Below are 23,804 nucleotides of genomic sequence, written 5' to 3' on the forward strand. Positions count from 1 at the left end.
ATATTTCTTCTTCTTTTTTTTTTTTAAGTGTTTAAAATAAAGCTTGTATTTATATTTTTGTACTGATTAATAAAAATTAAGTGAAACAGACAACATAATCCTAACAAAGGGCAAAAATGGATGGAATGCAAATGTAAACCTGAAAATTAATGAATTGTAATTTTTTCCCTTTGTTTGCTTTTAAAAATGCAAATTTCCCCTCCCTACCTCCCCAGGTCAGAAAAGTACTCTGATAACAGTGTCCTCTTCTCCCCTCTGTGATCCCCTGTCACTCCCCTGGGCCAAATTCTGCCTACAATGAAGTTCCTCAGGATAACTGAGAGCAGAGTTTGGCCAGCAAGGCAGCATTTGTGGGCAAGCTTGAAGGCTGGGGTCAGGTCTGGGGGGCTGCCCTGGGAGCTGAGCCCCACACTCTGCTGGTGGCCAGGCTAGCCCCTCAGCTTTGGAATGAGCAGAGTAGGACATTGGAAACTGTCCCCCTTGGCTTCACTGCAAAAATGAACGGGAAAAAACAGGTGGTTTGCAAAAGAGAATAATCCTCAGGTTGACCAAGTCCTTGAAAAATCAATTGATTGTAGCAGAGAAATTATTGAAAGTATGTGAATGATGACTTAAGTTTTAAGCAAAAAAGTTTTTCTTAATATGAAATCCCATCTTTAGTGTATGGCTATAAACAAATTAAAATTAATCACAACTCACAGAATGTGTGATTTGCCTTTGTTGTGTCATCTTGTCCGCCTTCGTTTTGGATGTCTGGGCTGGGGTGTCTGTCAGGGACTGCTGATAAATGTCAAGTTCTTCTCAGCACATGCACGTGGACATGCCTCAGACTGTGCCTGTTCACAGCCTTGTGAAAAATGAGAACTGAACAAAAATTGAAGCGAGGTATCAAGGAGAAGAGGGCAGTCTTCTTGGCTGCAAGGCAAATATAGTTGACTATGTCATTGTGTAGGTATGTGATGAAGAATTTACAGTGCCTCTCATAAATGATGCTGTTTGGGAAGAGAAAACAAATTGTCTACCAGCCTGTGAACAACAAATATCATTGCCTGTGGAAATTAATGTCTTGCAGCTCAGAAAAGCCCAAAAGCCATAGTCATGCACAGTCATGACTATGTTGGAATTAATTTTTAGGGGCAAGGGAATTGCAAACATATCCCACATTAAAGGTATTTTTAGTGCTGTGGGGCTCATGCATACTGAAAAATCTGGTGGTACATAGGGGTTTAAAACTTCTGGAGAATTTTTATTTATGGCTGGTGACAGAATAATTATGAAGATGGCTAGAATAATTATGTGTGATGGCTAGTTTCTCTGTAAGGAAAAAGAATAATCTTCCAAGCACAGAATATCAGAAGTTCAGCTGATACTGAACTTAGTGTACTGTGATCTGTTGCAGCTTGAAAGAAAATATTTGCAAATAGTTGGTTTCTGGGTTTTTTTTGTTTCAATTCATATTTGGAATCTGTATATTACCATGTTCGTAATTGCCTGATCCTGGCAGTGTCCTTGAAAGGAAAGATTGCAAATAATTGGGGAATTTGAGGGAATCTGCAGAGCATTTCCATCTGTGGCACTGCTCAGAAGCTCCCTGAATTCTCTGTGACTGCTTTAAATGGACCAAAATATCAAAAATAATTATATGAGTGTTGTAAATGTTAATGAAAGATGTTGCCATATATTGCGCATAAATGTTGTAAATACCTTGGCCTTTGTTAGAACAGCCCTCAGCACTGTATGAAATGAGGAAAGGAGTAGCAAAAGGTTGAAACAATCATGAGATTGTTTTGTTGCTTTCAGAGATGACTTTAACATGATGTCTGTAGTGTGTTTTTGAAATGCTGTGGTGTGGTTTGGCCTGGCCTGGTTATGTTCAGCCAAATATGTGAAATGCAGAAGTGGAATAATTTATGAAGACTTTGGTACAATGCTTATGTGCTCATGGTTGTTTTGGATTATGTGTGTTTACTGAATGTGATTTGTAAGTGTACTCTTTAAAATCAGTAAATTATCAAAGTCACCTTCATGGATATCACGGTGTACAGAGCAGCAAAGTGCTATCAGCAACACAGAGCTATTCCGCTGCAAGGGTGTTCTGACGATTCTGCAAATCTTTGGTGTCACAGTTTGTTTCTTTGGATGATGAAAAACTGAGTTTTCATACAAAGTCATTGCTTTCAGTATAAACAAGCGTGGCTGGTCATAGAACTGAGAAAATCTTTTGAGCACTGTCATCACTGGGTGTTCACTGGTCACCATAACATGCTATTGTTGAGTAATGGGAGTTCTCTGCACACACCAAACCCTCATGAGCCAAGTAGAACAGTAAATAAAATCAGTGACAAATGAGCTTGGTAGAAGAGCCATAGCAATCTTTAACACCAGTAAAATTAGTGTAGGGGAGTTAATTAAATCCCCACCATGACAAGAATGTAAAACAAAGGTGTTGTTTTGTCTTATAGCTCAAGAGGCACCAGCCCTGCTGCGGCAGCTTACGGATCAGACAGTGAACGCCAGTAACTCTGCCATGTTGGAGTGCCAGGCTCGTGGTATTCCTGAGCCCCAGATATCCTGGTTTAAAAACCATGAGGAAATACAGCAAGAACCAGGTGAGAGCTTTGTGTACTCACCTACCTCTTACAGCAGGTTTTTTATTTACCCATCTGCCTTAGGTAGCCATTTGCAGAGTCCTTGGCACCAGCACCTAGATGTAAGGAAGACAGGCAGCAACCCAGGTGCTCCAAGTAATTCTGTCTCGCTCCAAAACATGAGCCAGGCTGGAGATCTAGACACACCCAGTCTTTATGGAATTGGTGAAACATTTTTAATCTTAAAAGAGTCATCTCCAAAGAAACATATTTACCTCCATCTGTTATAGAGGGAGCCCCAGGACAGGGTGTTGGCCAGCAGTTATGGAAGTACCAGCAGGAGTCTGTGGTCAGGCACTCAAAGTCTGTTCATGAGTCAAAAACTATCCAGGAGACTAAATCTGTGTCTGGGGTGTCCAAAATCCAAATGCATCTACTGGCTGCAGAGGAATACAGGTCTCACACAACAGAAAGGAGCAGCTTCCCAGGTGGATGTTGCAACAAGAGGAAAGCTTTGGAAACTGCTGTTCCTGGCATGTGGCTTCAAAGATCAGCTAAGGCTAAATGTCCAGCTGTTGGCACCATAGTCATGGAAGTGTTCCTTGGATATTTCAGATGGAAATGAGTGACATAGGAAAAGGCAAAACCTTTCTCATGGGAATTCATGCACATTTGGTTCGGAAGCACACACTGAGATAGTGTTAAAACACTCAGCAAAAATGTTCAAGGACGTCTGGTCCATAGGAACTTGAATTCAAAGTGTAGTCTTCTACAGAACATTTTAGAAAGTTTGTAATTATGGTCATGTCCTGAATTATTGGGAATTATGATAGCATGAATAAAAACAACTGGAAAAAATTCTGAGGATTTCTCCAACTGAGTTATAAGACCGTGCAGACTTGCAGCCCAGGCACTAAGCTTAATCTAGAGACAGATTCCATGAAGCTTTACAGTGATCACATTGCTTTAGTGTGCATTAATAACACTATCTTCCAAAATGAATGTTATGTGTCTAACTTGGGTGTAACACAACAGATAAATTGGGAGCCAGGGAGATGTCTCCAGAGGGTAGGTCAGAGCACTTCAGTTAGGTGCCTGAAATAGATGGTGGGAATACATTTTGATGAGACTGTGGTTCTGATGGAGCCAAACACAAGTGTGTACTTGACTGCACATTTCCTGGCTAGAAGTTGCTTTAGCAGCAGTCCTGAGGCCAAATCTGCCTCTTCCTTGCTTCTTGGAGTATTGTCCAGGCTGTCTTCTGGGTTGACCTATCTGGAATAGACAAGATGTTTAAAACTTCAGGTAACTCCTGTGCTTTAGGATACACTGCATGGGCATTCTCTTTGCACCCTCTGGAGCCCCTTTGTGAAGGAGCCCATTGTTCCAAACCACATGAGCAGGTGAGATTTGGAGCAAGTCTGCTGCCCATAGGGACAGTCTGAATGGCTTTTGGAAGGGCTCTGAGCTTGAGCTGCTTCTGGGGCAAACCTGGGCCTGTAAGTGCAGTAATCAGGTTATCCTTTTTCCAAAAGCTTCAGACATGCTGAAGTGCTTACCTGGATGAAAGGACAGGCGCAGTGCTATCAACATAAACAGTACCAAGTACTTCCAAGATCATCCCCTTAGGCTGAGCTTTTTGACTCACACAAGTGCTTTGTAAACACTGATTTCCAAGAGACTTGCAAGGTGTCCAAGTGCATTTGGCTTTCCTGCAGACAACATTGTGCTGTGCAGTCTGTGGCTCAGATTTCTTTCAAGAAGAACTTGCAGCAGATACTATTACACAAGGGCCAGGTTTTGTTTATATCCTGGCTCCCTCTCATTGCAAATATTTCATTTCGCAGGAATAATTTTAGGGCCTGGAAGCCGAATGCTGTTTATTGAAAGAGTAAAAGAGGAGGATGAAGGACTTTACCAGTGCATAGCCACCAACTTGAAAGGGTCCGTGGAGAGTGCGGCGTATGTCACGGTACAAGGTAAAGCACCACACTAAATGGGAAAAGCAAGCCTTCCAGAGTGATGTTCTTAGGCTGGAAGGGCAGGGGTATGACCTGGGACTCCTCTGGTGATCTCTGAAGCAATTTGAAGGAAGTCCTAGCAAGGGAAGCATACCAGGTTGGAAAGGAAGCCCAGCAGGAAATGCTAACTCAGAGTGTGTTTACACTGACCTAAAAAGAAGAATTGCTTCAACCCAACAAAGATCAGGTCAGGGTAGAAGACAAATGTAAATTTAGTATCGGCAAAACAAACAAAAACCAGAGTAAGTAACACTCTCCTACCCACACATTTTCCCATTTCAGATTAATCCCATAGAAATTAGAGGCCTGGGATATTCTAATTTGTTTATTTTTCAACGTAAAGTGAATTGCCAAATCAGACTGGAAGATTTTAATCTAGCAATTGCTACATATGCAATGGTACTACTACAAGGAAGTAGTTTGATTTAGTTATTTCTGTAACCATTACTGGAGTTATCATGCTAATAATTGAAATGTCCAGCATTGTTCTGCCTTCTGACAATCTTGACTCATGCCTGTGGCAGTGAACTAAATTAATTTTACATTGACTAAAAAGAAAGTTTATTAAGTGACCTTTCAATTTCATTGAGTACCCTTTTGGCTCATGAATTATGAGATTAGAGAAGTAGGTTGACATTCTCCATATAGGTCAGTGTCGTGCATGTATTAAATTTGACATAATCTATTTTACTGACCTGGCGTTAAGTAAGTAGACCTAGATGCATTTAGTTGCTCCTTAAATAACACAATTTGAATATAACCAGGCCTCTTAGGCGGAGATTATATGTTTGTGGATGTTCTCACATAATTGTTAAATGTGTCTGAATACTTCTCATTATTTGGATACCACCCTGCAGCACAAGACAATTACAACTAGAATTGATTTTTTGCCATGAGTGTGTTGGCAGTCAGAGTTAATAGTGATGATACAATGATGTTTCTGCTTTAAAAGGTCAGGGATAAGTATATGCACATGTGGGCTGGCCTAACTGGTGACATGGAGGAGTTAAAACACCTACCCCTTTATGAATAATTATAGAATCATAGAATGGTCTGGGGTGGAAGGATCCTTGAACATCCTCTAGCTCCAGCCCGGTCTGTTGGAAGGCAGGAACACCTCCACCAGACCAGGTTTCTCAAAGCCCCCTCCAGCCCAGCTTTGAACACTTCCAGGTATGCCGCACTCAGAACTTCCCTGGGAAACCTGTGCAAGGGCCTCAACAAGTTCAGAGTAAAATATTGCTTCCTAATAATAAAACCTGTCTTCCTTCAGTGTGAAACCATTCTCCCTTGCCCTATCTCTCCATGCCCTTGGAAGCAGTGTCTCTCCATCTCTCTATAGACCCCCTTTAAGTAATGGAAGGCTGCCAAAAAGTCTCCCTAGAGCCTTCTCCTCTTCAGGCTGAACAATTCCAGCTGTCTCAACCTGTCCTCATAGGAGAGGTGCTTCAGCCCTCTGCCTATCTTTGTGTCCCTTCTCTGGACTCGCTCCAAAAGATCCACATAATTCTTATGTTGGAGGCCCCAGAGCAGCATGCAACACTCCAGATGGGGTCTCACAACAGTAGAGCACAGAGGCAGAATCACTTCCCTCTAAGTGCCTTGATAGTACTAAGCCTCTTACAGCTGCTCTAACAGCTGAATGAATAACTTGTGCCAGCTGCTTGCTGTCCAAATCATCCTACTAATTCATAGTCCTGGACAAGGTAATTCATTATTGTATTGATTTTTAACATAATTGAAGCTTGACTGTTTATGGCAACCACAAGCATTCTGTCAGATGGCTTCTAGGAAGTCGTATATCCTAGTCCAGAGGAGAGAAAAGAGAGCAGCCTCCAGGTTTCTTCTGTGGTTACATGTTCTGAGGGACCACCAGCAATGTTCTTGTATGACTTCTATGGGAGCAGGAGATGAAGATTACCACATTAAAATTTATGGCTTTGAGACTGGATGATGGAAAGAGAGACAGTTTGTCTTATCTACTGCTATAAAGGAAAATGTCCTTCCACTCTTTTCCTACTTCATGAAGGGATATCACTAGAGGTTTTTTTACTCATTCCTACACTGCTTTGGAGCGAGTGTCCCTCCCCCAGGAAATGGCAGCCTCCCACCTCATCCCTGAGCCTGGAGGGACAACATCAGAGCTTGAATGTGTGGCTTTCTCTAAGCTTTGCCACTTTCTTGTCTTTCTGAGAACACGGACCCTGTGCCTGCTGCTGTGAGCACCAAAGCCTTGCCTCTGTCCTGGGACTCTCGGAACACAGGGCTGCAGATCAAAGGGAACAGAGCAGTGCCTCGTGTTGATGGCCACGTTTAGAAGATTGGAAGAGTAGTTTGTGAATGAGTCAGGAAGGAAACTGTCTGCTCTCTTTATTTCCTCTGAAAAAACATTCTTATACTCACAGATAAAACAATGTGTTATTTTTGTGTCTGAGATGGATGAATGGATGGGGGAATCAAAGGGCCATTTTTAAATAATTGCAGACTGTGTTTGGTTTGGAACCAGGAGTTGTTGAGCTATCAGTGGAGAAGAAGGGCCATGTCTATGGGCATGTCCGAGCAATCTCTCTGCTTGCTCTTGACTGAGGAACCGAAGAGGCAGCAAATCTGCAAGGACAGAATAGAAACAGCAGCAGGTGGAGGGGACTGTATCCCTAAAAGTCTGGGGAGAAATGTTGCTGGGCATGTGAGGAACACAGACTCTTGGGAAGCTTTTTTTGTGAGGGGCCAACATGCTTGCAGAGCTGCCATGAAAGCCATTTTCTGCTTCCCCTACTGAGGACCCTCACAGCCCCAGGGATCCAGTTAGTTGTAGAGGTGCTGCTTTGAAGGAGATATGTTGATAAAGGAAGGATCACCTTTTACAGCTCATGCTCACTGAAATAGGGACATATAACAAGCAAAGGAATACAGCAGTGTGCCCTGTCTTAAAGCTGATGCTTGATAACTTAATGTGAAACCTGCTGATGAAAAGGAAAACATCTCATTTGTTAAGTATTCACTGCTGACAATGCAATGCTGACACTATGAAAATGGTGTTACCTTTTAAAATAACTTCCATCTAAATGACTTCTTTTAAATAACTTATCTATCTATCTATCTATCTATCTATCTATCTATCTACCCACCCACCTACCTACCTACCTACCTACCTACCTACCTACCTACCTACCTAACCTTTCTGACTTTGTATCTCAAAAAGTTGTTGTGCCTTTTGAGTCATGCTGAAGTCATCAGAAACTTCTCCATGAAGTTTAACCGGAATTCCCACAGACACTAAACAAAGTTCAGCCTGGGTCATGACTTCAGTTTGCAAGATTAAAGGTGGACATCAGGGGACACTGAGACTTCTGTAACCTTAGAAGTCCACTAAAGAGGCTTGGAATGGAGTCCTGGTGGTTGATAGTTCAACCTCAGTTCAAAGAAGGGTCGTCACCAATGGTCTGACTATGTTATGACAAACTCTGAGGATGGACATTCCTTAGGATCTCTGAGCACCCATCCCAGTGCTGCAGTGCTGTGATTGTGAGATCACATGGATTAAGCAGGGTAGATCCCATTGGGGTAGGGATGAGGGATCCTTTAGGTGCAGCAGATTGGCATTGTTGCCCCAGGCATTGCTTTTTCCCTGGTTAACACCTGAGCTGCACCACAATGTTTAGGTGTTTAGAGCTGAAATCCTAATGAGAAAGGCCACACCAGCCAAAGGCTTGAGATCGTAGCTGGAGGGATCAGCAGATTAATCCAGGCTCTCATCCTGCCATACTTGTATGGTCCTGGTGGCTTCTGTTGCTACTGGAAGAGAGAAGCTGCTGCTGGTGGCACTTCTTCACTCACCCCCTCCTCACCCCTCTGCAGTCATGCAGACATGGGGTGCTGCCCTGGGGCTTTTGGAGGGCTCGGGGGGAAAGGGGGCAGCTGCCTGGGGCAGAGTCAGGCAGATAGGACAGAGCTGCACACAGGGAAATGTCTTTGTCTAAGGAGGTGTCTGGTGAGTAAAGCTCTGGGATGGAGGTGTAAGGGGGTGCCTGAAATCTTCAGCTACCAGGCACAGAAAGAGTGATTTAGTAGTGATTAAAGCCTCACCAAACTCTGCTAATCCTAATGCCTCTTCTGAGTGCTTCTGCCTGTTCTGCCCCAAATTAAACCTTTTTCTACCCAGCTGAGAGACACTCAGAGAGCTCTGACTTCAAGGGTTTCAGCAAGACTAGGACTCTGATATTTGATAACCCAGCCCAGCTGGAGAAATGCTTTCTGCTTGCCTACATTTGCTCAAACATTTCAAAGACAGCACCTTCGCATCTCTGCTGACTCCTGAGCAGCTGCTGTAGTGGTTAGAGGGTTGCTGTCTTCCACCCCAGGCCTGGCTGTACCTTGTGGGTGTTCTGTGTCCTGCCATATGAAGTTGTGGCAACCAATGAACCTTCAGCCCCTTCAGGTTTTGTTGAATAAATATCAGAAACTATTATCTGCCATCTGCAGAAGTGCTGCTCAGAAGCAAGATGAGACTATCCATATGTAAAAGGAAATGCTGGTGCCATAGAGAAGGCAAGCAGCATTAGGCTGTATTGTTTATGCTACCACTATATTCCATATCTAAATAAAAAAAAAAATACTTGTGAAAAGAGGACTCTCTTGGTATTTCTGGAGACATTGTATCCCCATTCTTAGTTGCAGTCATAGCTTTTCCTCAATGAGCTTTATTCTCAAAGCTCCAGAATGGACATGCCAGGAAAATAGATATAGGGCATGAATATAAATCTGATTATTATTTTTAGGGAGGGAAGACATTATGCCAATTAAGCAATGCATCCTCTAAACAAAGCTTTGTAGCCTTTTGCCTAAAACCAGGCAGCACATCCTTCTGGATTACCCAGTAAACTCACCAGTGAGACACAATAACACCTTTTCATTTGTCAGGAGTAACACCAAGCTGCCAGGCTCTGAAACTCTGCAAGTGCAGTTGACAAAACTACTGTGAAATCATGTTCAGAATTACTCCTCCTTGTCCTCTCATTTACCCTCTAAATAAAAGGCAGAATATGATGGTTCTTTTTGCATTTTCTACCAGTGAGATAGAAAACATATTGTGGGAAGTGTGGGATTTTTGACGCGATCACAGGATTTGCAAAACAAACTGCTCTGAATCTATTTTACAAATCCCTAAATAGCAGTCTGAAGTGAGTTTTGTTTCAGTGTTTTTAAAGATTTGTCAGTGGGCTCTAATACTTTCCAGATTTCTAACGTTCATGTTTTCTTGTTGCTTCATTTTCAGTTGTGGCCAGTTTTGTTTTTCCCTTTCTGTGCTTAATCAGTTCCCTGGTTTCTAGAGTTCTCCCAGCTCCCTGCCACCTGGGTTCTATGAAAAGCTGCTGGGAAAAGAGGGGGTCCTGCATTCCCTCAGGGAGCCTGGCCATGTGCTGCTGGTGTGACTGGCAGGAGACCTGAGGGCACAGAGCCTGCCAGGGGAGCAGTGGATTGGAGAGAGGGCTAGGTCATATGCACTTCATTTCTTCCCAGTAGGAATGAGGCTCAACACCCCAGTACCATGCTGTCTATGAGGTGACAGGTGACAGATCAGATCCATTCAAGCCATGGGAAAAAGAGCTCATGGACTCCTGTTGGCAGCCCCATGAGTCTCCAAGAGAATCCCCAGGTCACCCCCAGTGATGGTTTTGGTGAGGGCTGGAGGGTTTACAGCATGTCTGGGTTGCAGGTGCAGGCTGCAGGGCTCAGCCACCAGCAGGGAAGAGCCCTCTGAGAAGTGGATAAGGAAAGGCATCAGGTCCTGGGCAGCAAACCCCAAGCAGCAACACTGCAACATGCCCTGGGTCACACTTGGAGTCACTGGTGCCTACACCAGCAGAAACCCTCCCAGGAGCTTCTCCTGCATGTTAGCAGCAGCTCTCAGAGCACAGTACCACCTGTGGGAAAGGGCCAGCAGAGCCATCCCCTCTGTGCAGCCCTGTCCTCTCCTGAGGCTGCAGGAGACCTTTATTTTTGGCTCTGCAAGCCAGTCCAAACAGAGATTAATACCCCATTGAAAAGAGCTGGTCCTTCCTGCTATTTTATTTTAATGGGGAAAAAAAAAACCAAAACCATGAAGTGCCCTTGGTTTGCAGGTCATTTTATAATTTGTTTCCCTCTTGATTTTCCCAGGCATATCAGAAAGGTCAAACCTGGAGCTGATAACTCTGACCTGTACCTGTGTGGCTGCGACGCTGTTCTGGCTCCTGTTGACACTCTTCATTCGCAAGCTGAAGAGGGTAAGAACAGACAGGGATCTCCCTGTGGCACCTGCCACTCCTTGGACGCCCTTTGTTCATGTCAGAAAATTTTTCCCAGGCTGCTGGGATTGCCGAGTCTACCAAAGAAAAATTCTGTTTCACTTTCACAGCACCAAGTCTGCCAGAGTTCAAGGAGTGTTTGGACAACACTCCCAGGCACACAGCATGACTCTTGGGACTGTCCTATGCAAGGCCAGAAATTGAGCTTTGATGATCCTTGTGGGTCCCTTCCAACTCCGAATATCCTATGATTCTTTGATTCTGCTCACCCTTATTCCTGGTGAAATAACCAGGCTGTTGATGTATGCTGGAGAACTGTGACTTGCAAGCCTGAGTATGAGTAAGCCAGAAAGAAAAGCCCGGGTGGGGACAAGGCTCTGAGGCTCACAAGAACTTGGGTGCCTGACTCACACCAAAGGCATCCTCATTCCCTTATGAAAACTGTGGGGGTTTGGCATCCTCATGTCTTTGAAGATCTGAGTGAGTGGGAATGACAGATCTTCACAGAATGTGCTGGGGTCTGGTTCACACAGTGTCTGGTACAATCACATCATTTCCAAAGTGATATTTTGCTGAAGGAGTTTTGATGGTGCATCTTCTAGAGAAGATAATCCTGTACCAACATGATAAATTTAACTGCCCCTGCAGCTGACCCTCCTTCTTGTCCAAGGCTGACTGTGATGGTTTAAAACCCCCTTTTGCTGACAGCACCTGTGTGCATCGTATGGTGTGTGCAGGCTAAACCACGGCAGCAAAATACAAAATACACAAAACACAGCTCCTCAGCAGGCAGGAAGCTCTCAGTGTAACCTGCAGGAGCAGATGGATTTGAGGGAAGGTATTGGGGCACCACAAGACACAAGCTGAGAAATGGCTGCGTGCCCCCTCTCCTCACTCCCAGCCCACCACCAGCACAGGGCTATCACAGCAGAGCACCACAGGGACCTGCTCACATCCACCACGGCTGGGCACGTCCCAGCTGCCTGGGAATGGCTGCTGAGGGACCACTGCAGCCTGACAGACCTGCCATCTGAGCCTGCACTAAGGCCTGCCAGTGCCTCGGGCTGGGTACTAAGAGCTTTCATTGACTGATGGGAAAGCAGCACTAGGTCTCCAAATGAGGGCGGCATGGCAGCAGTCACTCTGCCTGCATTCCTGCTGCTGCAGCCTTTGGTGAGGAGAAATGCGTGGGAGTTTGGGGGAAAAGGAAAGCAGAGGTCAGCTAAAGCTGTGGAGAAACTTCATAGCTCTAAGGGAAATTACAAGGCAAGAGGGACCAGTACTGGATGCTCAACAGTAATGATGAAGCAAGTCATAACGTGACTGCAAATCTTGGGAAAAAGTAAGCTTTAAGTGTAGCAAGGGGTTGCAGATCTTTTTTTTTTATTATTTTTTTATGAGAACAAAACTTGTTAGATTGTTAAAAGATAATAAAAATATCATCAGATAATAAAAATATCATGTAGAACAAGAGACTTTAACTAAGTGACATATTGAGGCAACTTTCCAGCTAGTGTTAATCTATGTTTATGGTCTTCTCTGTGTTTCTCGTATAAACCCTTACTCTCAAAGATTTATGTCTGGAATTAGCTCTGAATTAAATTTTATATACAAATGATGTTGCCACAACAGAAAAAAAATATGCTCTCCAAGAGCATTTACTTAAAACCTCTCTGTGATGCACACAGGGACAGATTATATCCTTAACAATTTTTCATCATTGAAAATGTTGCTTCAAATCTATATTTGTGCCAAAAATTTGATATTGAGTGCATCTGAAGAAAGAACTGTGGGAAACTGCCTGACTTTTCCACTCCACTATTGCTTTTTCTGGAATGGGTCCACTTCAAAGCTCTCCTAATGTGATGGGTAGGAGCACTCTGGTACACACATCTCTATCTAGAAATGCCCTTTCTGGAGCACCACACAAGTTTCTGTTTCTACTCGTATCCCACTTCTCCATGTTCTTTCTGGACTTAGTGGATGGTTTGGAGACAAGCTTTAAGCCTCCTGACTTTTTCCCAAGCATCAGTGCATCCTTCTTGGGACAAAATTTATGGGGTTGGGGAGGATGAAAAGCAACTAGAACAGCAGCTGTTAATTACTGTCATTTTAGTCTAGTTGTGTTTGTAATTAAGGCATCCACTGCTGGGAACATCCTTCTCAAAAAATGTGCCTAGAAATGCAGGGACATATTAGGGACATATTTCCAAACTGTAGGGGAGGGAAGTTGAAAGTATTAGGAAGCAGTTGAAGCAAATAATAGAAAAGAGAATATGTGGTTATAACTGTATATTTGTGGTATCTGTATGTCTTTGTCCACGTGCTACTTCCACAAGTTTAGGAAAAGCAACACCTTCAGGCTCAGTTCTGCAGATTTCCCATAAATTCCAACTAATAGCCAGGATATTATGGCAAACACTAGACCTTTTCTATAGAAAGATAAGTACTCCTGTGTCAAGAAAAGTCCAGTGGATAAGAATGGAAATCTTGATGCTCTTTGAAAGAACATATGTTTCAAAATGAATGAACTGCAGGAGATTTTCAGATGAGATACATCTTTCTTTATATTTCTCACATGAAGTGGATAATCCATTTGCTCAGGAGAAACTAAACTGGCAAATTAATTTGAAATTTTGTTTTAAATTATGCATTTGAGTCCAGCTGTTAACAAATTCCTCCAGACTCAAATGGTTTGAGTAAATTTTTCAGAAATTATACCAAAAAAATAAAAAATCCTACAAATTTGTCAGCATTTTGTGAAGTGTCCTGACGACTTGTCTTGCACAATTTTTAACCACACATGACCCATCTTTGCGGGATATATGGAACAAATAAACACTGGCAGTAGAACTCCATCTGTTGCATGTGGCCACTTCTTGCTTTGCACAATCATGAAGGAAAGTTATTTTTATCAGCAATGTTTAGTCACTTGCTGAAAGTATTTCTCCTGACTGTGCAGAGGGCCTGTGTCATAACACCATATGTTAATAGAGGCCCACATGGATTTCATTGAAGAAATTGGTATGTCCAGAAGGGAGGAAAGTTAGAGGAAGGAATTTCTTTTATATAAAAACTCTTGGAACATATAGAAAAGCCAAAGAGAACTCAACCAAACCATCCAGTGTGCAGTGAAACTTGCAGCCTTGTGAACAGAATGAACTTAGAGCCCTTGATCCAAACAAGAAGATGCTGACAGATACTCTAATCCTCTTTTTCATTCTGCAATGTCTTTGTTTTCTAGCCTCGTTCCTCTGAAATGAAGACCAACCATTACCTGTCAATCATAATGGATCCTGATGAAGTCCCCTTAGATGAACAATGTGAACGTCTACCTTATGATGCCAGCAAGTGGGAAATTGCAAGAGAAAGGCTAAAACTAGGTAATATTGGAATAGTTCATATAGAATTTGGATTGATTTTATCTGTAACTATGGGTAAAGGGGAGCTGGATGTGTTCTAGCACTCAGCACAATGTACTGCCAGGTTTGGTGTGATCTATTCCACACTGAGAGTGCTGATCTGTGAATGAATTACAGACTTCAAGACTGACTGACCATGTCTACTTGACTTTTCACATGTATATTTGGACTTCATGTAGGATAGAGAAAATAGAACCACAAGATCATTTGGGCTGGAAAAGACCCTTAAGATGAAGTCCAACTATGAATAATCCACCTGTTCACTCCAGGAGACAGCTGTGGAAGACAGTGACAAAGGCTTTACCAGGGTCCAGGTAGACAACACCCACAGCCTTTCCCTCATCTATTAAGTTGGCCACCTGGCCACAGAAGGAGAATATAGACAGGAATAATGCATTCTATATTTTGGAAACTGATTTACTTACAACATGACACAAAAAGAACAACCAAAGAATTCCAACTCAGACTGCCGACTTCGATGTTTCTCTCTCTAGTCTCAGGAGCCTGACCTTTGGCATTTACTGTAGTTTTGGTGATTCACTATAATAATGATGAAGGGTCTGGAAGGGAAGCTGTTTGAGGAACAGCTGAGGTTGCTTGGTCTGTTCAGCCTGGAGAAGAGGAGTGGAGATGAGAGCTCATTGCAGCTACAACTTCCTCATGAGGGGAAGAGAGGGGCGGGCACTGATCTCTTCTCTGCAGTGCCAGTGACAGGACTGGAGGGAATGACCTGAATCTGTGTCAGAGGAGGTTTAGATTGGATATTGGAAAAAGGTTCTTCACCCAGAGGGCAGCTGGGCACTGGAACAGGCTCCCCAGGGAAGTGAGCTCAGCACCAGCCTGACAGAGCTCAAGAAGCATCTAGACAACACTCACAGGCACAGGGTGTGCTGCTTGGAATTGTGTTGTCATAGGCCAGAATCATCCACAAGGATGGTCCCTTCCAACTCAGGATATTCTATGAGTCTATGGTTTTCTTCCCTTTCTTCAATCTGGAAGCTTGGAAAAAAGCCTGTGCAGAAAAGGGTTTTCATAATCCATCCTGCACCCCCTCCCGTTTCTCCCTCTCCTTCTTTTTCCAGCACAATCTCCTTGTTTGCCCTCGGGCCAGAATTATCCACAAGGATGATCCCTGTGGGTCCCTTCCAACTCAGGATATTCTATGATTCTATGGTTCTCTTCCCTTTCTTCAACATTGAAGCTTGGAAAAAAGCTTGTGCAGAAATGGGTTCTCATAATCCATCCTGCACCCCCTCCTGTTTCTCCCTCTCCTTCTTTTTCCAGCACAATCTCCTTGTTTTCGCCCTCTGATGCAGTTTTATAAATATTCTGTTATTGCACCATAAAGTGCAAGAATGTAACATGTAAATCCACACACAAATAAATAAATACCCTTGAAAACTTTAAACCTTTAAACTTTAAGCCAGATCCCCAGTAGATGTCCCAGCAAAAGGCATGGGTTTGGGAGCATTCCTTACTAGGCCTAGTGTGGGGTTGATGAGAAAGGAAAGGGTGAAGGGACCTTATTTTGAAGTTGATGAATCCCTCCAGAAACCACACAGATTTCAGCAAGAAGGTCAGCATTAAAATGTCAGTGATAAGCTCAGCCTCGTTGCTATAGTGCTGTTTGTTCTTTCAGGCATGCATTGCATTTGTCCTGCAGCAAGGTCTAGAAAATCCTTGCCTTTTAGTTAGGAGCTGTAACAGATTCCTCCTGTCTCCTGGGTATCAGGAACAGAGTTTGGTTAACATGTGCAAAATTAGGATCGCACTAAATTTGCCTGCCAGAAGACACAAGGTAGCCAGATGTGGATAAGTACAGCTGAAATATATTGCTCTCGATTTATAATTGTCATACATAATGCTGGGAATGCTGGAACCTTGTGCTGGAGTGACTTCAATCTTCAGACAATTTTCTTACAGCAATGGACCAAGAGCCTGATGTGCAGACAATGTGACCACTGGGAAAGAAACAAATAGAAATGGAATGTAAACACCAAGAAAAAACCGATGCCTTTCAGGGTTAGTGTTGGAGTCCAGAGGTGATGAACGATGACCAGAGAATGAGTTAAAAGTGGAAGAACTGCTGTAAACAAATGAAGAATGCTGACAATGAATGAGAACCAGATTTGAAGAAGTTGTGTATGTGTAGTATGCTAGATTAGCTCAGTGCAAGTCCTGCTTACATGGCAGTTGGCTCAGTCTTTGAGTAACCTTGGCAGTCTCTGAGGATTAGTGTCTCACAAACACAAAATGTGCTTCTATGGTTTTTAAAAAATATTTTTACTTAGAAATGCAACCCCTTCCAGCATCTGATGAGACTGTTTTTCTCTTTCCACCTACTTGTCCTCCAGGACACATATTTATTATAACTTTTGCAAATAAGTCTCTCCTTTCAGCCCACATCTCTTTTGCCGTGTGTTCCTCCAACATGCACACACACAGCCCACGGCTGCAATGCAATGCTTATATAACACGACTCTCCCTTCATCTGTAAGAGGTACAGCCATTACAGGAAATTCCATATGGGCATCACTGAAGTCAGGGTAATTAACATTCAGCACAGATTAGTCTCACCGAGAGTAAAATGTCATCTTTTCATTAGGCAGAAAAACGCCGGTGCCATAAATCACTGTCGGCGTGGTCGGCGATAACACACTGTGTTAGCTGAGCCACCATTGCTGCTCCCCTCCCGCTTGGGCTTGACCTTCCCGACCTAGAGAGATGGCACAGTGCCCATGCCGGGATGCAGGACCCGGGGCAGTGTGGCTGCTGGCTCCAGCACGGTGTCACAGGTGCTTCCCAAGCCTGCTCCCTCCTGTGCACTGCGAGCCCACGGCGCTGGCACCGAGCACAGCGCTTCCCACTCTCCTGCACGCGCACAGCTGGCCTGTGTAACATCATGGAAAATGTGAAACCACCCGTGGGGAAAACCCAGATCACTCAAAGAACCTGAGAAATGAGCACACCTTCGAGCCTGTGCTCTCCCAAAAACTCGGGGTACGGTGCCTGCAAGTGCTTTTAGCTAATGCTCCAGGTCCAGCAACTGGCATGCTTGAAGGACTCTGCTAAAATGGGACTGAAAGGAAATTCTCCTGATCCAAAATTCCTTGACTGAGGCGTATGTTCACTTTAATGTGTTCTGAGCAGCCCAGCAAATCCAAGTCAAGTGTGGAAAACTTAAGTAGAGCACTTTGCTTCACTGGTCTGGATCTAAATGCTGCAGCATTATGTTACCCCAAACACATCCAGTGTAGCTGCTCAAAGGCTATGACAAACTGACTGCTCAGAAAGCTGGGCAACTTAATATTACTCTGATTAATAATTTTGTAGTTACTTTGTACGTCAACAGAAGGGACTTCTGCAAGAACAACCATATTGCATACTGAAGTGTGGAAATTTGAGCTACATGATGTAAAGTTAAAGCAGCCTTGTCCTGTGACACTATTCAGCACGGTACAAACAGCAGCAGAGCAGCATGACTGAGTGTTGTTACAGTTTCCCATTGAATCACACCACTGTTTAGAGAAGGAAGTGCTGTTTCCAGTGCTCATTCTCCTTTCTGAAAGGTTAGCAGTTTGTGCAGCTTTATGAGCCGGTGTGTTTTCCAAGTGGTGACTAAGTAGGTTATCATGATTTGGGAAGTGAATTAAAGGATTAAACAAAGGTTTGACTGGTTTTATAGGACCTCAAACTGCAAGTTCTTTGCGTAGAAACCATGGAGTCAAAATGTTAAGGACTAAAAATATCAATTCACTAAGAAAACTGAGACCTGAGTCTTAATGATGCTTCCCTTACACATCTGCTGAACGAAGGATCTGTATGCAGTAACTGAAAAAGGCGACAGAAGGTTTTAGATGCACACTGATTCATCTGTATTTCTCTATCAAACACTAAGCCCTTCCCAAACCAAGGTCAGTTTGTTGATGGTTTTCAGTCATGTAGGTCAAGTTCTTTGTGGTTTTTATTTGCTGTAAAAAAATGACAACACTTTTGTGCATCTAGGGTGGAAATAGTTTTCTCAGATTTTTTTTGGCTTAGCATATTCCACTTCATGTCTCCATTGCTTTTATAACATATGTTATTTGCTTCTACTGACAGACATACTGAGAATTACAGTTTAGATACAATATACATATATAAAAGGCAGTATTGATTTAAACTAGTACAGACAGCAGCTCTTTTTCTTTGCTGTATCTGTAAGTGGGATTCATCTCTCACTCAGATACTAACAAGATAGCCCAAGTGAGGGCTAGTCAAACAGGTGTTCATCATAGGAACAGGAAATTATCCTGTGGTGATGGTCATGCCACATGTGCATATCTGAGAAATAGATATATGTACATGTTATCATTTGTTTTCATATGAAAAGCTGTTATTTTCTGCTCTTCTCTATACTGCAGATCCTTCTGCCATATTCTTGTTAGCCACTTCGGAACCTAGGTTCTGCTGCAGGTGAAGAACAAAAGCAATCTGAAAACAGTTACTTGGAAATAAAACTTATTGCTAGAGCTGATATGTTGACAAGATCTCCCTGACCAAGCCTTGACAGCCTCTGCAGCAGGGCAGAGGCAGCCAGAGCTGTCCATGTGGACACATTGTCAAGGGGCCAGGGGGTCTGTGTTATTAAAGACATAACTGACAGCACCACAGGCTGCTGCACGGTGCCGTGTGCTCAGGGAAAAGAGGAGAAAAATCTTCCTCTGGCATAGCTAGACTGAAAAAATCAAGTTTGAAGCCAGTGTACCTCCAGTGAATGGTTGCATTCATTTAGTGACATTTTCACTCCTATCACTTGCTCCCTCTGATGACTCTGTCTTCTAGTTCGACTGCTTACTTAAAAAGAAACCAACAAACCAATAAACCAACAAACCTAAACCAGGTTGGAAATATATATGTTGGAAATATACCTATGGGATTCATTGGAAAGTACATTTTTCAGTTCATGATCTATGAAGCCATTTGCTGATGGATTTCTTTTTTTACCAAGATGCATCTCTCCACTTCACTCTCTTTACAGGAAAGTCTCTTGGACATGGGGCTTTTGGAAAGGTGGTACAAGCATCTGCCTTTGGAATTAGGAAATCACCCACGTGCAGAATAGTTGCTGTGAAAATGTTGAAAGGTATCGTGCTGCAAAGCTGCATTGGAAAAAATGATGCCTTATGTAGCGGTGCATTTTTTATACAATTCTGCCAAAAGCAAAAGCTTTCCCCAATAACTTTTTAAAGCCTCCAAAATGTGTACCAATCAAGTTGCAGGACCACCACAAATGAAATGGCAGAATTATGGAATAAGAGCTGCATTCTCAGTAAAAAGTCATACTTTTATGCTCAACTGACTCTATTCCAAATGCTGTAAATGAAATTTAGCTGAAGTATAAGGTATCCACCTTGATGTAAAGACACTTGGATAGAAGCTTTCATGTTTTCCTTGGTCCTTCATTCCAAGGAATGATCATCTACTGTTAAAACCAGATGCCTTATGTCTCATTCACATATACCTGACTTTTGCATCTCATTCTAACACTCTCCATTAGATTTTATAAAGTTTTTTCTTCATGAAGGCCCTTTTATTAAGCTAAACACATTGAGCAGTTTAAGTCTTAGTGGTGTTGTGCAGCTGTGCCCCCTCTGAACTGGCTGCAGGCTCATCACAGGTTGCTTAGGATGCTGACACCCAGGTTGTGCAATGGATTTGCCAGCACTGTTCATACACCAGTGCTCATCTGAAAGTAAAATCATCCCCCAGCTATTCACTGCCACCTTTCTCATTGGAGCAGAAAGAACAAAAACCCCGTCGTTAATTTGAAGAGGGCGCTTGGGATGTTAGCAAGCAGGATGATATTCAGTCATAGCCTGCAGCAGCTGTAATTGAATTCCCTAACCCAGAGTCCCAGTGGCATCCTTCCTGTGTATTTAGCTTTCCTTTATTTATGTGTGTAAGGATCAGAGCAGGCTTTTTTTTTTTTTTTCTTCATTGCATTGCCCCAGGAGTTTATGCTGCACTACTTATCTGTCTTAATCCTTGAATCCTTTCTAGTGTTGTTTCTCTGCCAGAATAAATACATCCCCTATTCTGCTAGTATGGCATGGAACCCCAATGCTCTCCTTTGACTCTGTTGGGGAATAGTTTGAATGAATGCATCCTAGCCAGTGGCTCCCAGCTTCACACATGCTTACTTGTCATTTATCAGGAGATGTCTGCATGTAAATTCCAGCCCTTGGAGTGGACTGTTGGGTTCAGGGTTTCTTTATGTACATCAGCAGGCTTCTTGTGCCAGCCAGCACCACCAAGGAGCAGTGGGTGCTCCTGGAATGGGTGGGAGCAGAAGGCAGCTACAAGAAGTCTTCCTGGTGGGATTCACACGTGCATGTGCAGAGCAGATGCTTTTATCAGAGTTAGTCACTCAAATGCCCTTCACTGGCAGTGGTGAGAGACAACAGTTCATCCCATCCTAAGGCAGATTCCAGGAGGAATGGATATTCCTCCTGCACACAAGGAGCTGAGTTCAGCTCTGCTGACAATGAAGAGAGCCAGTGGTGACCAGATCCTCTGTAGTTACCTTTAGTATCTCCCCTAAAGCACGGGGGAGATCTGCCTCACTCCTTGTGTCCTCACTAGATTATCCAGGAGCTCTGCAGTCATTCATTAGGCATTATCCTCACAGAATTCCCATGTGGTGGAGGGGAAGCAACACCACCCATACAAGCAAATAGTGGATCACCAAGTAGAATACAAGTTTTGTCTGGGACACCAAGAAAAACTCTTTCTATTCAGATGTTGAAACCAAGCCCTTTAAGACTCAGCTCGAGGGTTTTTTTCCCTCGAGAAAGAAGGGACAGTTCTTCTTGGTCTTGGTGTCACTAAGCTGAAAAACTCCTTTGGGGCCTACACAAAGCAATATTTTTCTTGTTTTCTTAACAAAATCAAATCCTGCAGGAAAAAAAAATGTTCAGGGGGAATGAGACATTTCATTCAATACTAAATAGAATGTTTTGGATCTATTTGAGGGACTTCTTACATAATTCCTATTATTATTGACCATGACTGGTAAGGGTGAGATGCATTCACTTCACTTTAACCAATTAATATTTACTTCCCTGGTCTATCTCCAGGCTTCCTACATAATGAACAGAACCAGGCAGGCATCATCCAGGGGTAGTTCATCTTTCCCTTATACAGATGACTAAACTTGATGGCTACATCAGCTTCTGAAATACTTTGCTCTTGACACTGGCCCCTTAAAACATTGATTAGTTCAGGCTAGTATATAACTCTTAGATAGCTGAAGTCAGAACAGATGAAGCCAACTCTAGACAGAATTAATTATCATATTGAAATCCCTTTTTATTTGTTCTTTCCATTTTTTTGGCTGAAACATCAGAACTATTAATGTAAAAAAAAATATGTATCTCACTTCTAAATAGGATAGAGTCTACTGGGAGGAAGTGGAGTGCCTGACTCTTTTAGGGGTTTAATTGCAAGCAAGAGGATGCTGAGCATGGAGGAATAGAGAGAGAACATCAATACAAGAAGTACATCTAGTAACAGAGATCATTTCAATGGAAAGTAATGACAAATGGTAAAGCTCATCAGGACCTGAGTACTTTACCTTTTCACATTGACTTTTTATTTTGTATTTACAGAAGGGGCCACAGCAAGTGAGTACAAAGCACTGATGACAGAGCTGAAAATCCTAATCCACATTGGTCACCATCTCAACATTGTGAATTTGTTGGGAGCTTGCACAAAAAATGGAGGTAAAAAAATCTGCATGCTCTGAAAATGGGTTTGGATTATCTCCCAGTAACATCCAGTGACCCATGTTGTTTTTCATCCAGAGGTCAAGTTAGTAACTTTTATATTTGAGCTCATCCTGTAGTTGGTGAAAAAAGGAGGAAAAGAAAAAGAGATTTTCAGTCACTTAATGAAGTGATTAAACATTTCCTCTCTATAAACTCTCTTTTAGTATTAATATGTGAAGTGTGAATTTAGGAATATGCCACTTGCTGTCCTTTATATCACCCACTCCACTGCTCAAGCTCAAGTTAAACATGATCTGGAGAGGCAGGGAACAAGGGATATAAGCTGCTGGCCCTGGACTATGAATCACAATGCAGCTGTTGTAAAATCCTCCATGACAGCGCACTAAGAAAATCAAAAGACCAGTATGGGAGATTGTTTGTTTCGGGTATGTCACCTATTTTAGTTCAACAAGTGTGTGTGGGCTGTGGGACTCCACTCTGAACTGCCTGAAGAGGAAACAGTGTTCCACAGGACCCAGACTCAAGACCCAGCTTTCCAAAATTAGGCCCTGTCCTAATTTCCAGAAGCAGTATTGTTTTGATTATTTCCAGTGTTCTTCAAGCAGCCTTCTAGTTCTTAGGATGTGTTGCCAGTTATTCTGGACTCAAGCTGTAGTTACAGACATGAAAGATTATTTCTCAGAACTGATGCCTTTATGCTGCTCAAAATGTTTGTTGTTGTTTTTTGTTTGTTTGTTTTTTTATTTAATTGCCCAGGGCCTCTGATGGTGATTGTTGAATACTGCAAGTATGGGAATTTATCAAACTATCTGAAGAGCAAAAGGAATTTTTTCTGCCCTAGCAAGGTGAGGAGGCAGATGGTCCTGGTAGGGTTCATCTTACCTGACGTAAGTGCTGGTAATGTGGATGTCAGCTCTCTGAGCTGGTCTCCTCAGACTCTCTTCTTCCAGAGGAGAGAAATCACTTTTGGGTTCACCTGACCTATATTAATATTTGGTGTGGGATGTGTTGTGCCAAGAGAGGATTCACCTCTCCCTCCCTGACTGTGCAAGGAGACTGCTGTGACTAATTTGGCTGGAGCCATCTACAGCGAGGGGAAGTGGATCTATCCAAAGTGTCCCCATGTGCTCTTGCCCTGCTTTTGATGAACCCATTCCTGGTGAGCTTGAGGTCAGCAAAGCCAAAGGAAGTGGTTTTGCCCACTTATTTCAGTACTGCTGGGAGCACAAACAAGATAATACCAATTAAATCTCATGTCCCAAGACACCCTAATATTCAGAGATTTACAAGTAATCTTATTATTGTGTGAGGAGAAGAGCTATCAAGAGGAAAAGAGATTTCAGTCTTGTCCACACAGCCTTCTGAATCAAATTCATTATACGTTTGTTACTACAAACCTAAATCCAAATGTTCCAGAAAATTAAAATAGTTCAAAAAAAAAATCCTCCAAATGAGCCAGGGCTCTGACATGAGACCTAGGAGCCTGGACACAGAACAGCAGGTCTCCAAACCAAGGCAAACTCGGCCTTTGCCAAGTCTCTGTTCCCAAGGCTGTGCATGCTGTACCCCACATCAGACACAGCAACTGGCTCCTCCTACACGTGCCTGTTGGAGGGGCATGCTCAGCAGGGAGCATGGCTGGGCAGGGTCCATGCTGAGTGGAGTCATTCCCATACCCCCTTCCCACACCCAGGGATCCAGCACCCTTGGGAATGTT

At 43.1% G+C, this 23,804-nt stretch overlaps 2 protein-coding genes across 2 annotated transcripts in view; one reads left to right on the top strand and one right to left on the bottom strand.

Annotated features, from left to right (window-relative positions):
- Positions 1–23,804, top strand: part of FLT1 (fms related receptor tyrosine kinase 1) — a 109,404-nt gene that overhangs the window by 70,938 nt on the left and 14,662 nt on the right. Inside the window, exons 14-20 of the mRNA XM_039718251.1 lie at positions 2,463–2,609; positions 4,436–4,567; positions 10,769–10,875; positions 14,141–14,279; positions 19,339–19,443; positions 21,968–22,081; positions 22,844–22,932. Of these exons, the coding sequence (XP_039574185.1) occupies positions 2,463–2,609; positions 4,436–4,567; positions 10,769–10,875; positions 14,141–14,279; positions 19,339–19,443; positions 21,968–22,081; positions 22,844–22,932 (833 nt within the window). The remainder of the gene's footprint in view (positions 1–2,462; positions 2,610–4,435; positions 4,568–10,768; positions 10,876–14,140; positions 14,280–19,338; positions 19,444–21,967; positions 22,082–22,843; positions 22,933–23,804) is intronic.
- The window catches only part of PAN3 (poly(A) specific ribonuclease subunit PAN3), a 102,632-nt gene continuing 95,022 nt past the window's right edge, over positions 16,195–23,804 (bottom strand). The window contains exon 20 of the mRNA XM_039718255.1: positions 16,195–16,279. Coding sequence (XP_039574189.1) covers positions 16,223–16,279 — 57 coding nt within the window. The 3' untranslated portion in view covers positions 16,195–16,222. The remainder of the gene's footprint in view (positions 16,280–23,804) is intronic.

This window comes from Passer montanus, unplaced genomic scaffold (assembly GCF_014805655.1).
Source record: "Passer montanus isolate IOZ18808 unplaced genomic scaffold, ASM1480565v1 scaffold4, whole genome shotgun sequence".
Taxonomy (NCBI): Eukaryota; Metazoa; Chordata; class Aves; order Passeriformes; family Passeridae; genus Passer; species Passer montanus.